Source organism: Eschrichtius robustus, chromosome 10, assembly GCF_028021215.1.
Source record: "Eschrichtius robustus isolate mEscRob2 chromosome 10, mEscRob2.pri, whole genome shotgun sequence".
In the NCBI taxonomy this organism is placed as follows: Eukaryota; Metazoa; Chordata; class Mammalia; order Artiodactyla; family Eschrichtiidae; genus Eschrichtius; species Eschrichtius robustus.
In genome coordinates, this window is record NC_090833.1 from 81,129,912 (window position 1) to 81,151,733 (window position 21,822).

At 38.2% G+C, this 21,822-nt stretch overlaps 1 protein-coding gene across 1 annotated transcript in view; it reads left to right on the forward strand.

Moving 5' to 3' along the window:
* Positions 1 to 20,983, forward strand: part of UBE2R2 (ubiquitin conjugating enzyme E2 R2) — an 88,810-nt gene extending 67,827 nt beyond the window's left edge. Inside the window, exons 3-5 of the mRNA XM_068551921.1 lie at positions 7,289 to 7,386; positions 16,866 to 17,000; positions 20,001 to 20,983. Of these exons, the coding sequence (XP_068408022.1) occupies positions 7,289 to 7,386; positions 16,866 to 17,000; positions 20,001 to 20,220 (453 nt within the window). The 3' untranslated portion in view covers positions 20,221 to 20,983. The remainder of the gene's footprint in view (positions 1 to 7,288; positions 7,387 to 16,865; positions 17,001 to 20,000) is intronic.
* The last annotated feature ends 839 nt before the right edge of the window (positions 20,984 to 21,822 follow it).

Here is a 21,822-nt window from a genome sequence, read left to right on the forward strand (position 1 = left end):
CTTCTATACTCTGTGTACATCATTATGTTCTCATGGGGTGTAATTTGACTGGCACTACACTTGAATCCTTGAAATAGCAAGTTGTTTATAGTAAGGGTTTACGCCCTTCTTCTTTCATTACACGTAGTAAAATTATATTTAGATAGAAAAACAATGGTAGCCCAGCTGGTTCTGCTTCATCTCCTCTGATCATTCAACACACATTTTTCTCTCTAATTAAATTATTATTCTTTTCTCTGTTGAGTGGAATTATCTCAGAGCTTCTGTGGTATTTCCGTAATTTCTTTGAGAATTTAGTTTAATGGTTTTTCCACTCAAGAATCAAATAATGAACCCCCAAAAATACATTAGGATTGATTACAAAGTTGGAATATTACATTCTCTGATGATCTTTCAAGACTAGGACAAACTGCTTTAGTTCATTATTCTTGAACTCATTTCATATAAATTTTAAATACAGAGCTTCCAAATTATAAAAAATTTAGAATACGTTTTGTTAAAATGCTTTGATTTCAATGTCTATGTTATAAACATACTAAAATATTAAGTTTAAACCCACTAATTTTAAAAATTATTTTGAAATAATTTTGGACTTAAAGAAGAGTTTCAAAACTAGTACAGAAAGTTCTCATATACGTACCTTTTACTCATTTTCTTCTAATGTTAATATCTTTTACAATCATGGTACATTTATCAAAACCAAGAAATTAACTTTGGTACAATACTATTAAGTAAACTAGACTCCATTTGGAATAAAGTATGGCATGGGGAACCTAAAACATGTATTACTTGTCCTTAGCTAGGTGAGACAAACTCTATTTCTGTATTGTGTTATTAAACCATCGGAAACAACATGCTTGAACTCTGATCTTAATTCACATAAAGGTGCTGAGTGCTGTGTTAAGATTTTGTTATATTATCAGAATTTATTGTGTTCATTTTTTAAAATATGCATTTGATGAACATTTTAAATTTACATAATTTTACTCAGTTGTCTTTAAGAAGGGACCTGAATAAAACAAAAGATTCTTCAAATGAATGAATGCTTGCTTAATCAGCTAATCAGAAATGTGTTATGTAATATATTTTATTTGCTTTAGCTACTAGGATAAATTGACATAAATAACTTCTCTTTGGTACCTGGTAAAATATCTTTGTTTTCTTTCAGTGGTTTTTATCATTAAAATAACTCATCATTAATTGACTTGTAAAATATTCTTTATTTCTAAAATATTAGAGAAAAGTTTAGTGGTAGAATGTTCCTATAAAACTTCTAAAGTCTACAATGTGAGTTTCATCTTGGCTTATGTGAACCAAATGAGTAAGGTAGAAAGTTAACAGAAACCAGAAGACTTTGACTCTGATTTGGTGTTGAAAGTTTTCCTAGTAAATGTAATTTAGTATTACACATTATTAAAGGTTTGAACTCTATCTTGTGCTTGTTTAGATTTAGATTTTGCTTCTTTTTCCTCGTATTTTTTTCTTTTAAAAAATGTAAATAAAGATGCCAGTTTGCTCTATGAAGATATATATACCTTAAGTATTTAACTATAGATACATTAGCCACCATTTAGAACATGATGATATTTGGGCCACCAAATTTGTCCTTTTTAGAGCTGAGCTCTGGTTTGTAAATAATTTGTGACAAGCAGGATTTTGTGTATATTTATGTAATTATATTCATGGATTTGAGATATTATGCCTTCTCTCTAACTTTAAGGTATAAGGAATAGGTTTCTCTAGGCAATGATGTCCCCAAATTTGGCAGCTTATCAGAATCATGTGGAGCAGTTGTTAAAAATAAAGAATACTGGAGATTTTGGTTTGATTGGATTTAGATAGGGCCTAGGCTATATAGCCTTCATTTTACATCTTAGAACTGCCTTTCTGGAGGCCTAGAACTTCTCCCATTAAAAAAAAAAGGGTGGGGGGGCTTCCCTGGTGGCGCAGTGGTTTAGAATCTGCCTGCCAATCCAGGGGACATGGTCCCTGGTCTGGGAAGACCCCACATGCCGCGGAGCAACTAAGCCCATGCACCACAACTACTGAGCCTGTGTTCTAGAGCCTGTGAGCCACAACTATTGAGCCCACGCGCTACAACTACTGAAGCCCGCGTGCCTAGAGCCCGTGCTTCGCAATGAGAAGCCTGCGCGCTGCAATGAAGACCCGACGTGGCCAAAAAATAAAAACAAATAAATAAATTTATTTAAAAACCCAATAATTTATTGAGATAAAATTTCACATACATAAAATTAACCATTTAAAGTGAACACAATTCTGTGACATTTAGTACATTCCCAGCGTGGTACATCTAACACCTCTATTTGTAAGGCATTTCCATCACTCCAACGTAAAACATCTTACCCATGAAGTGATTCTTCTGCATTCCCATTTCTCCCTAGTCTCTAACAACCACCAGTCAGGTTTATGTCTCTTTCCATTCTGGATATTTCATATAAATGGAATCATACAATATGTGACCTTTTTTGTGTGGCTTTCACTTAGCATAATGTTTTGGAGGTTCATCCATGTTGTAGCATGTATTAGTACTTCATTCCTCTTCATGGCAGAATAATATTCCACTGGATGGATATATATCACAGTTTATCCATTTCTCTATTGATGGGCATTTGGTCTGTGTCCACCTTTTTTTTTTTTAACATCTTTATTGGAGTATAATTGCTTTAAAATGGTGTGTTAGTTTCTGCTTTATAACAGTGAATCAGCTCTACATATACATATATCCCCATATCTCCTCTCTCTTGCGTCTCCCTCCCATCCTCTCTATCCCACCCCTCTAGGTGGTCACAAAGCACCGAGCTGATCTCCCTGTGCTATGCAGCTGCTTCCCACTAGCTATCTATTTTACATTTGGTAGTGTATATATGTCCATGCCACTCTCTCACTTCATCCCAGCTTACCTGTCCCCCGCCCCGTGTCCTCAAGTCCATTCTCTACATCTGCGTCTTTATACCTGTCCTGCCCCTAGGTTCTTCAGGACCATTTTTTTTGTGTCCACCTTTTGTATATATAAATAGTGCTGCTATAACCATGTGTATACATGTACTTGTTTAAATACTTTTTTCACTTCTTTTGGTTGTATACCTAGGAAGGGAATTGCAGGGGTCAAATTGTGATCTTGTGTTTTACTTTTTGAGGAACTGCCAAACTGTTCTATAGCAGATGAACCACTTCACCAACCACCAGCAATTTATGAGGGTTCCAGTTTCTCTACATCCATCCTTATTTTGCAGTTTTTAATTTTTAAAAAAATTTTTATTTATTTATTTTTGGCTGTGTTGGGTCTTTGTTTCTGTGCGAGGGCTTTCTCTAGTTGTGGCGAGTGGGGGCCACTCTTCATCACTGTGCGCGGGCCTCTCACTGTCGCGGCCTCTCTTGTTGCAGAGCACAGGCTCCAGACGCGCAGGCTCAGTAGTTGTGGCTCACGGGCCTAGTTGCTCCGTGGCATGTGGGATCTTCCTAGACCAGGGCTCGAACCCGTGTCCCCTGCATTGGGAGGCAGATTCTCAACCACTGCGCCACCAGGGAAGCCCGCATTTTTAAATTTTAATTATAGCTATCCTAAGGGGATATGATGTGATAACTCACTGTCATTTTGATTTGTATTTCCCTAATGACTAATGATATTGAGCATCCTTTCATGCTTATTGTCCGTTTATGTATCTTCTTTTGAGAAATGTCTGTTCAGGTCCTTTGTTCATTTTTTAATTGGCTGGTTTGTCTTTTTGTCATTGAATCATAGACGTTCCGTATATATTATGGACATTAAATTCTTATTAGATGTATGACTTGCAGATACTTAGGTTGTTTTTTTCACTTTCTTTGGTAATGTCCTTTGCACAAAATTTTTTCATTTTAATGAAGTCTAGTTTATCTTTTTTGGTTTCTTGTTTGTTGCTCATGCTTTTTGTGTCGCACCTAAAAAAAATCCATTGTCAAATCCAAGGTCATGAAGATTTTACACACACACACACACACACACACACACACACACACCCTGTTTTTAAGAGTTGATGATTTTAGCTCTTAGATCTTTGTTCCATCTTGAGTTAATTTTGTATATGGTATGAGGTAGGAGTTCAGTTTCCTTCTTTTGTTTTTGGAAATCCAGTCCCAGCATCATTTGCTGAAGAGACTGTTCTTTCCCCATTGAATGGACTTAACCATCTTGTCAAAAATCAATTGGCAAAAAAAAAAAAAAAAAAAAATCGGCAATGTATGGGTCCATTTATGGACTCTCAGTTCTATTGCCTTGGTCTATATGTCTATCATTATGCCAATCCTAAACTGTCTTCTTGTCTGTAGCTTTATAGTAAGTTTTGAAATCAGGAAGTGTGAGTCCTTCGACTTTATTATTCTTCTCCAAGATTGTTTTGGCTATTGTGGGTCCCTTAAATTTCCATATAAGTTTTAGGAACAGTCTGTCAGTTTCTACAAAAAGGGAAGCTAGGATTTTGATTGGGATTGCATTGAGTCTGTAGCTCAAACTGGGGAATATTGCCAACATCAAGTCGTCCTACCCATGAATGCAGGCTGATTTTCTATTTATTTAGGTCTTCTTTAATTTCTTTGAGCAATGTTTTGTAGCTTTCTGTGTACAGGACTTTCACCTCCCTGGTTAGATTTATTTCTAGATATTTTATTCTTTTAGAGGCCATTGTAAATGGAATTGTTTGCTTAATTTGTTTGTTGTTGTTGTTATTATTTATTTATTTAATTGTGCTGGGTATTAGTTGCAGCAGGTGGGCTCCTTAGTTGTGGCATGGGAACTCTTAGTTGTGGCACGCATGTGGGATCTAGTTCCCTGACCAGGGATTGAACCCCCCAGCCCCCTGCGTTGGGAGCGCAGAGTCTTAACCACTGTGCCACCAGGGAAGTCCTGCTTAATTTTTTTTTAGGTTATTCATCACTGGTGTATAAAAATGAAACTTTTTTTTTTTTTTTTTTTGCCACACTACACGGCTTGCAGGATCTTAGTTCCCCGACCAGGGATCGAACCTGGGCTCTTGGCAGTGAAAGTGCGGAGTCCTAACCACTGGACTGCCAGGGAATCCCAAAATGAAACTGATTTTTGAGTGTTGATCTTGTATCCTACAACTTTGCTGAATTGATTAGGTCTAGTAGCTTTCTTGTGAATTCTTTGGAATTTTCTTTGACATTTGCAATGGAAATAGATTTACTTCTTCCTTTTCAATTTGTACACTTTTAAATTTTCTTTTTCTTCTCTAATTGCTCTGGCTAGAACTTCCAGGACAGTGTTAAATAGCAGTGGTGAAAGTGGGTGCCCTTGTCTTATTTCTGATCTTAGGAGGAGAGTTTTCACCATTAATTAAGTATGCTGTTTATTAGCTGTGGGCTTTTTGTTTTTGTTTTTTTAAATAAATCCCCTTTACAATTTTAAGATAGCTAGAAGGTAAACTATAGTTTTCTGAGTGTTTTTATTATGAGAAAGTGTTGGGTCTTGTCAAGTGCTTTGTCTGCATCTGTTGAGATGCCCATCTTTTAATATGTCATTTCTAAGCACAGATCTATTTTTGTCATTTCACTACTAAGAAATTTTACTTACACACATATTAAACTCTGAACAAAGTAACATACTCCTGGCCTAATATTTGTGCTCTATTTTTCATTCAAACTGTGTTCTTGACTCCTGTGGTAGGTAGAATAATGGTCCCTCAGAGATGTCTACATTCTAATCCCTGGAACCTGTGTTATGTTAGATTACATGTTAAGAGGAATTAAGATTGCTTATCAGATGACCTTAAACTAAGATTATTCTGGATTATCTAGATGGGCCCAGTGTAATCACAAGGGTCCTTTAAAGTGGAAGAGATAGGGTAGGCAGAAGATGAGAGTGAGGAGATGTGACTTTGGAAGAAAGGCTCAAAAAATGCAACATTGCTTGCTTTGAGGATTAGAGGAAGGGGGCCAAGAACAAAGGAATGTGGGTGGCCTTTAGAAGCCAGAAAGGGCAAGGAAAGGGATTCTTTCTTAGAGCCTCCAGGAAGGAATGCATTGCTGCCCACACATTAACTTTAGCTCTGTGAAGAGCAGTGTCAGACTTAGACCTACAAAACTGTAAAATAATAAATTTGTGTTGTTTTAAGCCACTAAGTTTGTGGTAATTGGTGTAATAATACAAAATAAATGTAACTGCCTGAACATATTTTATTTATGATGTTGGTTTCTTCAGGCAATCTCATGTCTGAATTTCCCTTAGGTTATTAAAATTGTAATCATTATTGAAAGCCCATCTCAAAGCTTCCTCCACCATTAAGCTTTTTGTTTTTCTTCCACACCATCTCCCAGGTGTCCTCTCCAAATATACCTAGTTTCTCTCTCCTTGTTTCTGTAGTGCTTTTTTACCTTCCTCATGTTATCTAACAATACAGAGTTTTGGAATATAATATTCGGTATTGGCTTTATTAAAATTTTATTCTCCTTTAAAAAATGTTCTGTTATCTTGGTGTGTGTGTATGTATATATAAATTTGGGTTTATATGTAAGTTTTTTTCACTTTATATGGTTACACCTCTAATTTTTTAAACATTTGAATCTTTTGTTTCATTTTAGACCGAGAGATAGGCATCTGTATCGTTCTCAGTCTTGTCTTTTCTGTTAACAATCTGTATTGCATATGGTACACAATCCATGTATGTTTGACTTTAAATGTACTTGTAACTTAGGTCCTATAATTTAAATTTATGAACCAGAATATTATAGTGGTGAATTCTTCTATCCATATACTGAGGGAGTTATATATAATTAAGTTATTGTGAGGCATGTGTCAGTTTATATAAACCATATTTATTGAAACCAGTGATTAATATTAAAGGTGATTATAGCTTCTCTCCAGGCAGATTTTAAGCAAGGTCAGATTTTTTTTTGTTTCTTTTAATGTTAGATGTGTGAAAATAAAGAGAGAGATTTAGTTGCTTCTCAAGACTCTTGAATCATGATTTATCATGTTTGTCTGTTTCTATTTTTAAATGATTTTTTTTAGAAGGATGGTGTTACAGACATAGTGTTTCTTTTTTTAACTAAGAAATGTATTTTGGAGATTGGTCAAAATGAATATTTATAACATAAAAAAATGTTTAATTCTTCTTTATCATTGATTCCAAACAAGAAGAAAAAGCAGGATTGTTTACTCCCCTAATGGTAAGAAAACAAGTCTTCTAGGAATAAAAGAAATTTCAGTGGAATTGATATTTTTTGAATAACATACTTTTGAGTATTTACTGAATGTGATATTTGTGTCTCGTAGAATGGAGATGTATGCATTTCAATTCTTCATCCACCTGTAGATGACCCACAGAGTGGAGAACTGCCCTCTGAAAGGTGGAATCCTACTCAAAATGTCAGGTAAGGAATTGCATAAGGAATAATCTGGTTTTTAGGTGGCTCTAAAGATTGGATATCATCTTTTAACAAGTACAAACGAATCCTTTCTATATTTGGTTGTTTTGTCTTCTACTGGAGCTTTAAGTAGCATGTGTGCCTCATTTTGAAGAGTTGTATTTCTGGAGTAAAAATGCATATGTTACTCATTTCTCTGTGTTCACTTTGGAAGAATTTTTCTACTCTGAATTCTTCCTCTTACATTATCTAAGTTCCATCCTGCTGCTTTGGATTTCATGAGTTCCATGTTTGGATTGGTTGCTTCCTTATTCTAGGATTCTTATTACTTTTTGCTGAAAAGTCTTAGTCTTTACACTTTGTTTATCCATTCACCAGTTGATGGACATTTGGGTTGTTTCCGCTTTTTGGCTATTATGAATAATGCTGCTGTGAACATTCTGTGCAAGTTTTTATGTGCACATATGTTTTCATTTCCTTGGACATATACCTGGAAATGGAATTGGGGGTGCATAACTCAGTGTTTAACTTCTTGAGGAATGGCCGTATTTTCCAACATGGCTGCACTAAATTTTAGAGCATTCCCACCAGCAGTGTGTGAGAATTCTAATTTCTCCACATCTTTGTTAACACTTGTTATTTTCCATGTCTTTTATTATAGCCATCCGAGACGGTGGACATGGTATTCTCATTGTAGTTTTGTCATCAGTGTGTTTCTTTTAGAATAACTGTCAAAATTTTAGAATGGTTTTAGATTTTTAGAAAAATTATGAGGAAAGTACAGATAGTTCCCATATTCCCCACACCTGCCAGATTTCTTTGTTATTAACATCTAACATTCATTTGGTTCATTTATTACAGTTAGTGAACCTGTATTAGTACATTATTATTGACTAAAGTCCATACTCCTTCACGTTTCCTTAATTTTTACCTAATATCATTTTTCTGCTCTGAGATCCCCATGCATGATAGATAGCACATTGTATTTAATAGACAGTTCTCCTTAGACAACTGCAGCAGTTTCTTGGACTTTCCTTGGTTTTGATGACCTTAACAATTTTGAGGAATACTGATCAGGTATTTTGTAGAATGTCCCCCAGATGGGATTTTTATTTTTTTTGATGTTTTTCTGCTTATTATACTGGAGTTATAAGTGTTGGGGAGGAAGACATGGATGTAAAGTACATTTTCATCACGTCGTAGCAGGGGTACATACTGTCAGCCTGACTTACCGCTCTTGATGTTAACATTCATCACCTGGCTGAGGCTCTTGTTTTTTAGGGTTTCTCCTCTGTAAAGTTCCTCCTGTCCCCCTTTCTGTTCTGTATAAGGGAAGTCCTAGGTGCAGCCCACACTAAGGAGGGGGGAATTATACTCCCGCAAGGCTGAGATATCTGTATAAGTTACTTCAACTCCTCTGCACAGGAGATTAATCTGCTCTCCCCCATTTACTCATTCATTCATTTTGTTAATCATTTTTAATGATCTGGAAGCTAGTAACTCAGTTAGAATCTCCATTTTTGTCAAAAGCAAAGAACTTGAAGCTTCCTGATGCACACAAGGATTTCTTACCTGTCTCTTATCAAGTTATGTGTTTGCTTCCCACTTTCTGGGAAGAGTAGACCAAAAAGTCTATTAAAGACATATCAAATACTATTGATTATGCTGGTTACTCATTTCTTTAGGTACTTTGTTCCATCCAGTATACTTAGAAAGGATTGGGAAAACAGATATATTTTAGATTTCAACACACCTTGCCAGTATATTTTTTTAATGAGAAAAAACTGACTTCCCTTTTTAATTTAAATAAATGTGTTGATGCACCTCACCTTGACAAACATCATGCCTCTGAATAAGTCTCAGATAGATCAGGCATTGAGACTTGCCATAAGTTTATTATGTCTATGAAATAAGGAATCATTGCATATTCCATATACTTTCTGCTTTACTTTAGTGGAACTCTCCCTTGGGGACGATGCATTTCTTAACAGTAATCAGAGATGGAATTAATTCGTTTTGGTGAAAATATAATTCCAGCAGCCCCAGTCTATACATATCTGAATTTATTATACTCCACTACATAGCAAAATACTTTTTTTTTAACATCACTCTATGCTTTTAACAAAATTATTTATGAGAAGGGAAAAAAAGCAGTCGGCTCTATTTGTAAATTTCTCTGTTTTGTACTTCTGATGTTTCATCACCACTAGGCAATGCACCATAGAAATATTTGGGATGTGTGGGAGGTATACATTTCTTGTAAAGGGCAGTTGTGAAAAGGGAAGCTGGAAAGGAGAACTGATAGGATATTTCGTATGTCTCCAGGGGCATGTATATATTAGTTTTAAGACCATTGTTTTACACAGGATCGTTTATGATCATTAGTAAAATTAGTATATTTCTACTTCATCCCCTCATATCCGTGTATCACACAGTTGTTAGCTGATTATTTAGACCTTTAACTTACACGTACTTATTACTTGATTTTTCAGCATCAGATGGTATACTGACACTTAGATATAAAAGAAAAGGAAACCTTCTACCGCCCCCTTCTAACTTTTAAATTTTATTGTTTCTTTATTGTCAGGGTTATAAAATTTATAATCTGTACTCTTCTGTAGCTTAATCCCAGTTTTAAAAATTCTTACTCCTGTTGTTAAATGAATTCATTGTTTGTTCCTCATTATTTACTTCCTTTGGTCTATTAACTGGCTGAAATTTGTCCATCAGTAATTTCTCAAGGGATTGCTCCTAGGAGCTATATTACATTCCCTGAGTTGTTACGTGTTCAAAATATTATGTGCTTGTGTATATGGGAGTATACGTGTGTGTTTGCCATTATACTTCAAATGACAGATTTTAACTAGATATAAGATTTCAGGATCATGCTTTCTTTCCTTGAGGGTATTATGGGCATTACTCTATTGTTGCCGTGGAGAAGTTTGGCTACCCTATTTCTCATCCCTTTCACATTATATAATTGTTTAAGAAGCTGGCATGCTTTCGAAAGAAACACATTATTTCATTAGTAAAATTAAACTGACAATGTAGAGAAAAGGTTTTAAATATCTTGGAAGATTTGTTGAAAAATTGGACCAAAAATGCAGAGTTGTCCTTTAAGTATGATTTTGGTGCTTGTTTTTCAGGGCTAGTAGTAACCCTACACGAGAAGAAGTAGTAGCTCTAAGGTGTTAGTGATTCTTGCTTTTGGAGGTTGAATGTTGAATCAAATGCTTCACATACCACCACCACACCCACCCTTGAGAAAACAAGCCTCCTCTTTTTTTTTTTTTTTTTTTTTGGTGCAGCTTAAACAACAGAAATTTATTATTTCACAATTCTGGACTCTAGAAGGTACCGGCAAGGTTGGTTTCCTCTGAGGCTTCTCTCCTCATCTTGTCTTCTCTCTTTGTCTTCACATGGTCTTCCTTCTGTTCATGTCTGTGTCCTAATTGCCTCTTCTTATAAGGACATTAGTCATACTGGATTAAGACCTGTTCTCAGGACCTCATTTTAACTTAATTACCTCTTGAAAGACTCTATCTCCAAATACAGTCTGAGGTACTGGGGGTTAAAACTTCAGTATAGAATTTGAAGCCTCCCTGTTCTTTACATGCAAAGCCCCAAACAAGATTTTTCTCATTGCATTCTCGTGCTGCTTGGATGGACAATCTATTACCATTACCCACAGGAATTCAAAATTTTTGCCTTTACTTCTGTGTAAATACACACAGACTGTATTTGCCTTGTCTCAGCCTAAAATGTTATAAACATTTTTTCTTTTTAAGAAAGGTCTGTTTGGGGAATTCCCTGGTGGTCCAGTGGTTAGGACTCAGTGCTTTCACTGCTGTGGCCCAGGTTCAATCCCTGGTCGGGGAACTAAGATCCCACAAACCACGTGGCACGGCCAAAAAAAAAAAAAGAAAAGAAAGGCCTGTTTCTCATTTAATCCATTCCTTTGGGGGCAGGGAACTCCTTTCATATTAATCTGCCCTTTAAAACTACCGTAGCCACTTTGGGTACCAGCATCACTTTTTTTCTCTCTGGGCCCTCAGGTCACCTGAGCCCCAATTTAGAAGCACCTGGACTTCACATGAGGGATTGCCTTCCCTGCGTTTATGCTTTTTTTATTTAGAGGCTTCACAACCAGAACTTAGTTATCTTCAGGTTGCCCCTTTGATCTTCATGCATGGCTCTAAAAGGTATTTGCATTGGAAATCGTTACCTTCTTGGACCTTTTTGTTTCTTAGTTCCATATAATCATTGGATGGTTCTTCAATGTGTTGCTTGGGGTGGGAGAGTGAATGGAGAGTTTTGGTGTTTGTGGATTTATGGGGGGGACATAGAGTGTTTTGCATGCCTTGTGGAATGTCATCTGGAACACCTGGTGATGTCCAGAACTCTGAAAAGTCAGAAAAGTACTACCTAATGTGGGACACTTTTCCCTTTCCCATTTGTTTCTGTGTTATTTGTTTTGAGACAAGGGAGTTCCTTAAGGTAGTAAACTGTACATATTTCTCACAGGTTATTTACACAAGAGGCAAGATATGAGATGCCAGGGATTTTCCTTTATATCCCTTTGCTACTAAATTATCCAGAGTAAGCACTTGTCTGACTAAGGGTTCTAAGCTCCATATCCAGTTTATGGCTGTAGCCAAGACAGCAGTGGAGGTGGCAGAAGGTTCAGTTCAGCCTGTTGTAGGGTCTTGACTGCTGAATGGCACTGTTATCTGAAAGTGGTTCCATGTTCACATGTGTTTGGACTTCTCCATGACCACCTGCACTAGTCTTTCATTTAACACCTCAGTGAACATATTCAGAAAATAAAGTTGTACAGGCTTTTGTAACCTGAAGAAGAGTAAGGAATTCCAGTTACCTTTGAGAGCCGAAGTCAATTTATATAACAAGACCTAGTGAGTAGTGAGAGTTGGCTAAAGGGGAAAGCAAGAAAAATGTACTATGCTACTAACTGTAGGGATCCAGAGCGGCAGCCAGCTAGTTTCCACTGAAAGCTCAGTAGTTCTCCTCCTTTTAGAGGAAGGCAGCATACTTTCTGGAAGAAGAGATCCACAGTCCTATCCTCAGATGTCCAGGATTAAGTTTAGGGGGTGAGAGTTCCTTATGGAACTGGGAAGTTTTGAGGAGTAGGCATTAGTCAGCAAAGAATGAAGTTGGGAGGATAGGGCCCCCTGATGCTGCTGCACGTATGTGATTCGGAGTCCACAACACCATGCCTCTCTTTGGTGAAAGAAACAAAATGTGCCTTAATCCATGTTCTGTCCAGAACCGAGTGGGAGCTTTCGGGGTGGGTGGGTGGTAGGGGGGCCTCTCAGACCTTGCAGTAGAATTCACAAGTGCTTTCTCTGAGGCACCACCCCCAGAACTGCCTGCCATACTTGCTGCAGGCTCTTGGATAGGAAAGTGGTCTTTGGTAGGGATTTGCTTTCCTTTGAAGGATAGATAACAGTGTTTTCTTTGCCACTGTGAAGATGTATCATGGGACCAGATTTATGGATCCACTCCAGAGGCCACACCTTCATGTAGAAGCGTTTCTCAGGAGTAGGGTAGGATGTTTTCCTATCTAGTCTTCTCTATAACCCACTGAAAGGGCAGGGAGCTAGAGACGGCTGCAACGATTGGGTGGCAAAGTAGGCAAGGTCAGAGGAAATGGCTATGGCTGTGCTGTTCCTAGGGCTCCTGTAAACCCCATTCTGAGCCAGGACTATTTTATTTATTTGCTCCCTTGATGTTTGCACATTGGGTCCCGCTGCACTCAGATTGCCAGTTTCATTCTGTGCAAATGATATGTATTTTGTGTATTTAAAATTTTTCCTTTTTAAACTAAAATGTTGTGATTTGGTCACTTTGTGTGTTTTAATCTGAGACCCTCATTCCTACCATGTGTTCTCAGGGGTATATCAGTCAACGGCAGCTCCAGGGACTGCACAGCAGAAACTGTTGTATTTGTTAGTTGCTTTATTATTTTTTTTTAAATATTTTATTTATTTATTTATTTGGCTGCTCTGGGTCTTGGTTGTGGCACACGGGATGTTCGTTGCGGCATGCAGCATCTTTGGTTGCGGCATGTGAACTCTTAGTTGCAGCATGTGGGATCTAGTTCCCTGACCAAGGATCGAACCCAGGCCCCCTGCATTGGGAGCTGGTAGTCTTAGCCACTGGACCACCAGGAAGTCCCTGTTAGGTGCTTTAGCAGCATAAAGAAAAACTATTTGTAGTATGTGGACCCATTAAGCTACCACGTTTTATCTTCCCAGTCATAACAGACTTCTTTACCATGATGTCCTCTTTAAATTCCTCTCCCATCTTGAAAACATATAATGAGGATTGAGTTTTAATTGGGTGATCTTCTGGTGTTACTGGTCCATCTTTTGAAATAGTGTAAATGAGAGATTAAAAGAACCCTTCTAGGTCAACTAGAAGGGTCAGGCAATGAGCTTTGCTTCCCTGTACGTCACTTTTTATCAAATTAAGGCCTGTAAAATCTAAGAATCTCAATCATTCAAACCCTCTTTCAGTATTTCTGTGTATGTTTTAAGAGTCAAGTAAGTTGAAGTTTTAAAGAATGAACCCTTTCTACCTCACACGTTGCCTGGGAGGGTATGTGTATGCACTGGAGGAAAAATGCCCATCTTTAATCCTGCAGAATTCCAAACTTTTGCTGCTTGGCTTCTGGGGAGACCCATAAGCCATGTCTTCTTTGTTGAGCTAAGGCCAGTTTCTGCGCTCCCTGCTAAAATTGTACTTGTGGTGACATAGTAGCTAACAGAGAAAGGGCAGACCCATCTCATTGATTATTGTCTATATGTTGAAAAGGGACAAATACAGTATTACCCATTGGGTCATAGATGTTTAATTATGATTTCCTATCTCCCTTAAGTACTTCTTTTTCTTCTGAAAAAAATAAATGAAAAAAGATTTTAAAATACTTACTGAAATTAACAACACCAAAAAATAGCAACAACAAAAAAAGAGGTAATTGTTGGAATAGCTTCAGGATTCAATTCTGTTTTGTATGTTCTACCAGTATTCGCAGTTTCATTTTTCCACTCTATAAAAATAGGATTAATAATACTACCTTGCAGAGTTGCTTACCATGCTACAGATGTAACTAACACCTGTGTTAAATTATTTTGGTACGAGTGCCATACAGTTTAAACTATGTATGATATTGCTTCCCATCCTCTTCCAGTCATGTTACATAGAAAATATGAAATGATAGTATTCGTAGATCACAATGTAGTAAGCTGAAGATGCTCCTTTGGCCAGAAGTTATTGTTCCAGAGGCTCAAGTTGTCCCAGGTCCTACCTCCCAGTCTGTGTGAGGGAGTCACAGACAATTTACCTGTAACCCACTCACAACATACTGGTTGGGAAATTCTGAATAGGATATTGCATAGGAATTGCATCAGGAATCTTCATTGGTGTTGGAGTCCTCTGCCAGCACTTGGTGGTATGTCTGCTGCTGTGGGTAGGTGGGCTTTTATGAAGGTGTGGCACGGTTGCTGTTTGACGGTGCACTTGAGGAGGGAGACTAACCCTGCCTGAATTGGTGCAGTGGGTTCCCCGTACAAAAAGCGGCTCTACCCTCCAGACAAAGGCAGGACGTGAAAGCGTGCTGGGTTAATAACTATTATCACAGTCAGCTATAGTTAGTGCCTGAGGCTTCTGAAAGCATCATGGATTTCAGTTTAGGGAGTACATGGTATTAGAAGTGAGTTTCTTATGATAGAACTGGATGATTCACCATTTAAAAAAATTGTACTTCCCAATATGGTATTTTAATAATAAACACAAGATATAAGAAAATCAACCTGGTGAAACCACTCCTGGGAAAAATTTCCTAATTCATTTAATATAATTCATCTAGACCTGTGTTGTCCAGTATGATAGCCACTGACTACATGTGGCTATTTAAACTTAAACTAATTAAAATTAGTACTAAAAACTCATTTCTTCAGTTGCATAATCTACTTTTCAAAGTGCTCAGTGGCCACATGTGGCTAGTGGTTACCATATTGGATAACACAGATTATACATTTCCATCATCACAGAAAGTTTTAAAGATACAGTGCTGATCTGGACCATTAAACTGTACCACAGTTTGTTCTTATCCTGCTTATCTTTCTTTCAGGTTTTGTATATGTTTTCTTCTGAAGCAATCCTTACGGAATTTTTCTTTTGCTTCTAGGATATTGTCAGTACATTTCGCATTTTTGGCAATGATGAGTTTCTTTGAATCTTCTTAGTGTAATTACTGAAGAAGTCCAGAAGGATGGAAGTGGGGGTACAGGGAGTTATTCTTACCCTAATAGAAAGGTGGGGGGTGTATATGTGGTAAATGAATTTGAACTAGATGGGAAAGTTTTCTTTGAAAGTGCCTTTGTCGTAATCTTGTATAATCACATAACAGAAACTCTCTACCCTTTTTAGGAAAAGGTTTCATCAAATCAAACATCTAATTGCCTGGTTCCCTCCCTTTATTTTTTGCTTGGGGCCAGGAGCAAAAGGCTATTTTGCAACAACACAATCTATAACCTCGCACCAATGAGAAAAGGTAGAGAAATTTAATTTTTCCTCCCGTGTTTCTCCTTACCTACATGCACATAGCTTTTAGGGGAGAAAAAAGCCTGGGAACTATTTCAAACACTTTTGGAGCTTATTGAGCTTATTTTATTTCACGGAGACTTTATTCCCTTTGATTAAGGTGTCTAGTTTTTATCTGTGGATGAAAATTTCCCACAAGATTTCTAAGCCCTGAGAGATCAGGGATGGCAACTAATAACTCTCTCACTATTGTACATCCAACATCTCACTTGATGCCTCTGGCACAATAGTAAGGGCTTAGTAAATGTTTCTTGAATCAAGATTTCTGTTAGTCAGAGACTAGTTCTTCCGTGTCAAGGCTACTGCTTTTTCTCCATTCTCCTGCTTAACTCTTATCTTGCTTCCCTTAGAAGTATGGAAAACAAATACATTTGTATGTAAAATTGGTTTTCAGATCTTAGAAGATCTGAAAACCAATTTTACATACAAGCAGCCGTGATATGAATTAGATATAGGGAGTCGCATCACTTTTACCCTTTTCCACAAAAAGATTGCCTTCAAGCTCAATAGTTTTTGCTTCTGCTGTTTCCTATTGCACTGAACTTGTAGTTTTTTAAATGTTATTTGAAAAGCTTCCAGACCTCCAATTTTTGTAGATTGGAACATGTTGCCAGTTAAGACAGTGCCTTCTACAGAGTTCATATTTTGCCCTGCAACCTAACTTTTATGCTGAACTCAGATTCCCTCTGCTTTGTCTCCCAGGTTCCTAGCCTAGCCAGATGAGTACTGAAAACAAAATTTTGACACTCTATTTCCATTTCCCTGAAGTCTCAAATATTATAGTCTTAAATTTAAAACAAAATACTGTTGAATACTGTGAATATGAGTATTCATAGCTGACCCTTTTTTCCTGTTTCTAGGACTATCCTGTTAAGTGTAATCTCATTGCTTAATGAGCCCAACACCTTCTCCCCAGCCAATGTGGATGCCTCGGTTATGTTCAGGAAATGGAGGGACAGTAAAGGAAAAGACAAAGAATATGCTGAAATCATTAGGTAAGGTGTTTTGTTTTGTCTTCTTTTTGATTACTTCAAGTCTTCATACAGAACCAAAGTATATCCTAGAACCAAGGGTTTAAATTGAACTTAAATATCCACTCCACTTCTGTCAGTTAGATCTATTGTTTGGGAAGAGGTTTCTGCCTGAGCCTAATGAGTTTGGCTTTTGAGACAGCAGCAGATCTGATTTCCCAGGAAGCAGAACTTCCAGGTTCTAAACTAGTCAAGTTTGCAAACTCTTCCTCCTGATCATTTTAGGGACACTGTTCTGGGCTTTGAACATGTCCTTTAAATGTATCAAACACCTAGTGTATTCCAGACATTACAGGTATTTTTGTTTTCAAATTTTTTATTAACGAAACCCTATAGATTATTGGCCTTTCTGACCATAGCAGCAAGTATCTTCTGGGAATCATCATTATCAGCAACTCTAGTATATGGTTTAACAGAGCCCCAGAATAAGAATCAGGAGACTTGGAATATACTCCTAGCTCTGCTACCCTCATGTGACCTTTTATCAGTTAACTTTTGGGGGTTTTTAATATTTCCATCTGTAGGAAAAAAAAAAGAAGGTATTAAGCTCAACCATTCATCTCTCAAATTATATCCTACATAGGATATAAGATTTTCCTAACAGTACTTAAGGATTGGTAGAGCCCCGAGGACAGTTGCAGTACATTCTGTGACTTTTCAAAGTCCCTGTCTATAATAATCTAGTTGGCATGATACCATGTGATATGGAAAAAAAAAATGCATGTCATCTGACAGCTGAATAAGTTTTCTGCCCACTGTAATCAGCTTTAGACCCTCTCCCTAATCCAGAGTCATTTAATGAAATTACAAGGATAGAATCTGGGCATCTGTATTTTGTTTTTACCAAGCCACTTAGGTGACTGGTATATACCAAAGATTGAAGATAACTAGTGTAAATAGTAAAGACCTGTAGAAGTTTAGAGTGAGAGTGGACCGAGGATTGGAAAATGGGAATGCTTCATAAAATAGTCAGGACTGGAGCCTAATGTTCAAGGAAAGGTAGGATGTAAGGTGCAGTCTTTCTCCTTAGAGAGCTCGTACTTTTGTTTGTAAACAAAGAAATGAACATGTAATATGATAAGTGCAACTATAGAAGCATAAACAAGATACAGTGGAAGGAACATATAATATGGTTCCTAGGAGAGAGAATGCCTCATAACCAAGAATTTTTCAGGGAGAGAGAAACATGCTTGCTAAAACACGGGTGTATAATAACAGCATGACAGACACATCAAGAGTATTGTAAATTCTGATTTGAGAAGTAATGGGAAATTAAGAAACGCATCAGGTCTTAAAAGACACTGAAGTCATAAGGTGGGTTTGGGCCTTAATCTTAGAGGTGTTGGAGTGTCACTTAAAGATTTTGTGTGAAAGGATAATCCTATTTGAGTTCCAAAAGAACACGACTGACCAGGAGACCGGCTGCGGTTTGAGGAGGCTGAGATGAAGACTAAACTGACGTAGTAACAATCAAGAATGAGAAAACAGATTTGAAAACATTTAGGACTTTGGAGTTAAGAGTTATAATTTTAGGAACTGAATACTCCATGGAGGTGGACAATGACAAATGCAGACTTGCTGAGTTAGGATTCCTATAGGGAGCGTCAGGACGGAGACATCCAGATGCTCAGATAAGGGTACAGAGCTCAGAAGAAAAGTTTAGGCTGGACCCTGATGATTTGAGAGCTATCAGCATGAAGGGTTAGAACCATGGGAATGGACAAGATGGTTCAAGGAGAAGGCTGTGAGAAGAGAGATTCAAGCCTGAAAGTCTCAGCAGCATCAGGATGTAAGGCAACAGGATCCACCAAGAGAGGTCTAACTAAAAGACAGGGAGAATAGTGGTTGTGTTTTTGTGGTTTTTTAAAAGTATTTATTTATTTATTTGGCTGCACCGGGTCTTAGTGGCAGCATGTGGGATTTTTTTTTTTTTTTCTTTTTTTTTAAGCTGCGGCATGCGGGATCTTTAGTTGTGGCATGTGAACTCTTAGTGGTGGCATGCGGGATCTAGTTCCCTGACCAGGGATCGAACCCGGGCCCCCTGCATTGGGAGCACAGAGTCTTAGCCACTGGACCACCAGGGAAGTCCTGAGAATAGTGGTTTGATGTTTTTAAGTTAAGTTTTTCTAGTCCCTTGAGGGGTCGAATTTTCATACTTGTTTTCTAGTCCCTTGAGGGGTTGAAACATTAACCTTCATGCGTTCATACAGTCAGTATTTGTTGCACAGCTGTATGTGCCCAGGCGGTGTTCTAAGAACTGGGGAAGTAGAATTAACTAAGATAGACAAGGTCTCTGCTCACATTCAGGGGCAAGGAGAACAACAGAAAAATGAACAAATGAGGAAGATGAGTAGGATAATATGAAGGAATGACAAGATGGCTGCTGTAAATTGGATTGTCCAAATAGGCCTCCTCTAAGGTGACATATAAGTTAGTACCTGAGTGACAAGAAGCAGTCAACCGTATGTAGCGCAGAAGAGCAACTGGTCCTCACAGAAAAATCAACTAGGTATGTTTGAAGGTACTAAAAATCCCCAGAGTGGCCTGAATGTTTTGGAATTGGAGAAAGTAATGGGTGGCGAGAATGAAGTGGTAGGCAGGTGGATCATGCAAGACTTTAGAATCCAACATAAGATATTTGGATTTTTCTCTAAGTAGGAGGATTATTGAGTTGTTGGGGCTGCATTCTGAGTTTAGTGCGAGGAGACAAGGCGGAAAACCTGAGGTGATTTCTGGCCAACCAGCATGTGAGGTCCATGGCTTTAAACGCCCTTCAGAAGGGTCATTTTTAAGTGTCCTTCAGAATGGTACCTGATGGGCTAGAACCTTTGGTGTAGTAGAGGGTATCTTGTCAAAGATGCTTTCAGGTAGGTAGGTACTTAAGTTCAGAAACCCGTAAGGAATTTTGGATTGTTTAGGCCAAATCCATCTTCCAGAGACTTACATAAACTATCCTCCCTTCAGGAAACAGGTGTCAGCCACTAAAGCCGAAGCAGAAAAGGATGGAGTGAAGGTCCCCACGACCCTGGCGGAATACTGCATCAAAACTAAAGTGCCTTCCAATGACAACAGCTCAGATTTGCTTTATGACGACTTGTACGACGACGACATTGATGATGAAGATGAGGAGGAGGAAGATGCCGACTGTTATGACGATGATGATTCTGGGAATGAGGAGTCGTGACGTGCTCCTTCAAGGCCCCTGTACTGCCCTGCCGTCTCAGGCCAAAGGGAGGGGAGCAAGTGGGGACCTAGCAGTGGCCCCTCAGCAAAAACCTATCATGGGGGTGGGGAAAACAAACACGGCTCCTGGTGACTCCCCTTATGGATCTCAGTTTGCTCCTTTTTATGGACCTCTTAATGGAGAGAAACTAATCCTCCACAGAATGTCTGAATTCTTGCATTCTTTACCCTTCCATCACTGTATTGATTTTTTTTTTTTTTTCTTTCTTTAAACCCAAACTCCCACCTCACTTTGTCTCTGCAAAGTGTTCACAGCAAAACACGTTTGGTCTGTTTTTAGATTCTTGAAGAATTAAATAGTCTTTCATCAAGACGTTTAATGTGTTTAAAGCTGGGAACCCATCGGGAGTTCACAAGTGCTGCATATGCTGGGTAGCAAAAGAAAAAAAAAAAAAACCGTAAAAGCCCCACAAAACAAACTTTTTCTTAACAAAGCAAATTTGCCAAGTTTTAGCTGCTCATTTACATTAGTGTGTGTGCATTCGTTCAGCCCCATGGTGGTGAATTTTCTTTCCCTTCTTAAGGCTGGGGTACAACAGGCTTCAGGGACTTTGTTCCGAACCCGATGAAACGTGTTCCTAAGGGCACAGGGCCCTTCAGCCTAACAGAGGCCTCAGCTACTCTGAGGAGAGAGATCAGATTTTTGTTTTTTGAAATCGATTGGGATCTAAAGCCTGAAATAAATATTCATACTTTACATAGAACTGATTGCTATTTATTTTGAAGGCAGAGTTATTTTTTTCCCCCAGGGAGTGGGGAGAGAGTGGGGATTAGTGTGTGTGTGTGTGTGTGTGTGTGTGTGTGTGTGTGTGTGGAGTCTTAGTGACGGGAACGAAGAGTTAAAATCACTATGCTGGTTTTGGTTGATGCTGCTGGGGGAAAAAGTCAAACTACTGGTGACCACTGTTGGGAGAGAAAAACATCTGTTTTATATATTTAACAAACATGGCCTTTCCCTGAAAGATAGATAGATAGATACACTCTCACCATGAGGATTTTTTTTAAGTAGCGAGTTTTAATTACTCAGTATTAATACTAGGTGCATGTGTTAAGATTCTGGTTTTCATTGAGCTGCTTATACTGATGATAGTGGTAACTGTGGATATACGTGAGACATGAGTGACCGGTTCCTGCTTTTCTCACTGGATGTGACCTGGACTTTTCTCTCCTTTCAATGTGCTCGGGCTGTGGAGTGCAAGCGGAAGTTGTGCATGGAGCTTTCCCCTGAGCTTCTTTGACTCTTCTGGCAGAGCCAAGGGAGTTGGCTGCAAGCAGTGTCTGGGCAATGCTAGATCTTCCTGCCACGCAATTGCTGCAGCCTTGATTTCCCCCGTGTTGATCGTGTGTTACTTCAATCAATACCGAGTTCCATCAGCCTTCACCAACCAGGGACTTCTTCAGTACTTGGCGATGATTTTGGTTTCGTATGGGGGCGGGTCAGTTCACAGGAGGGCAGTGTTCTTTCAGTGGGGAAAATACCGCTAAAAACCTACTTCAGATCCCTGCGCTAGCCTAGCGTCAACTCCTTTTCTTCAGATCGTAT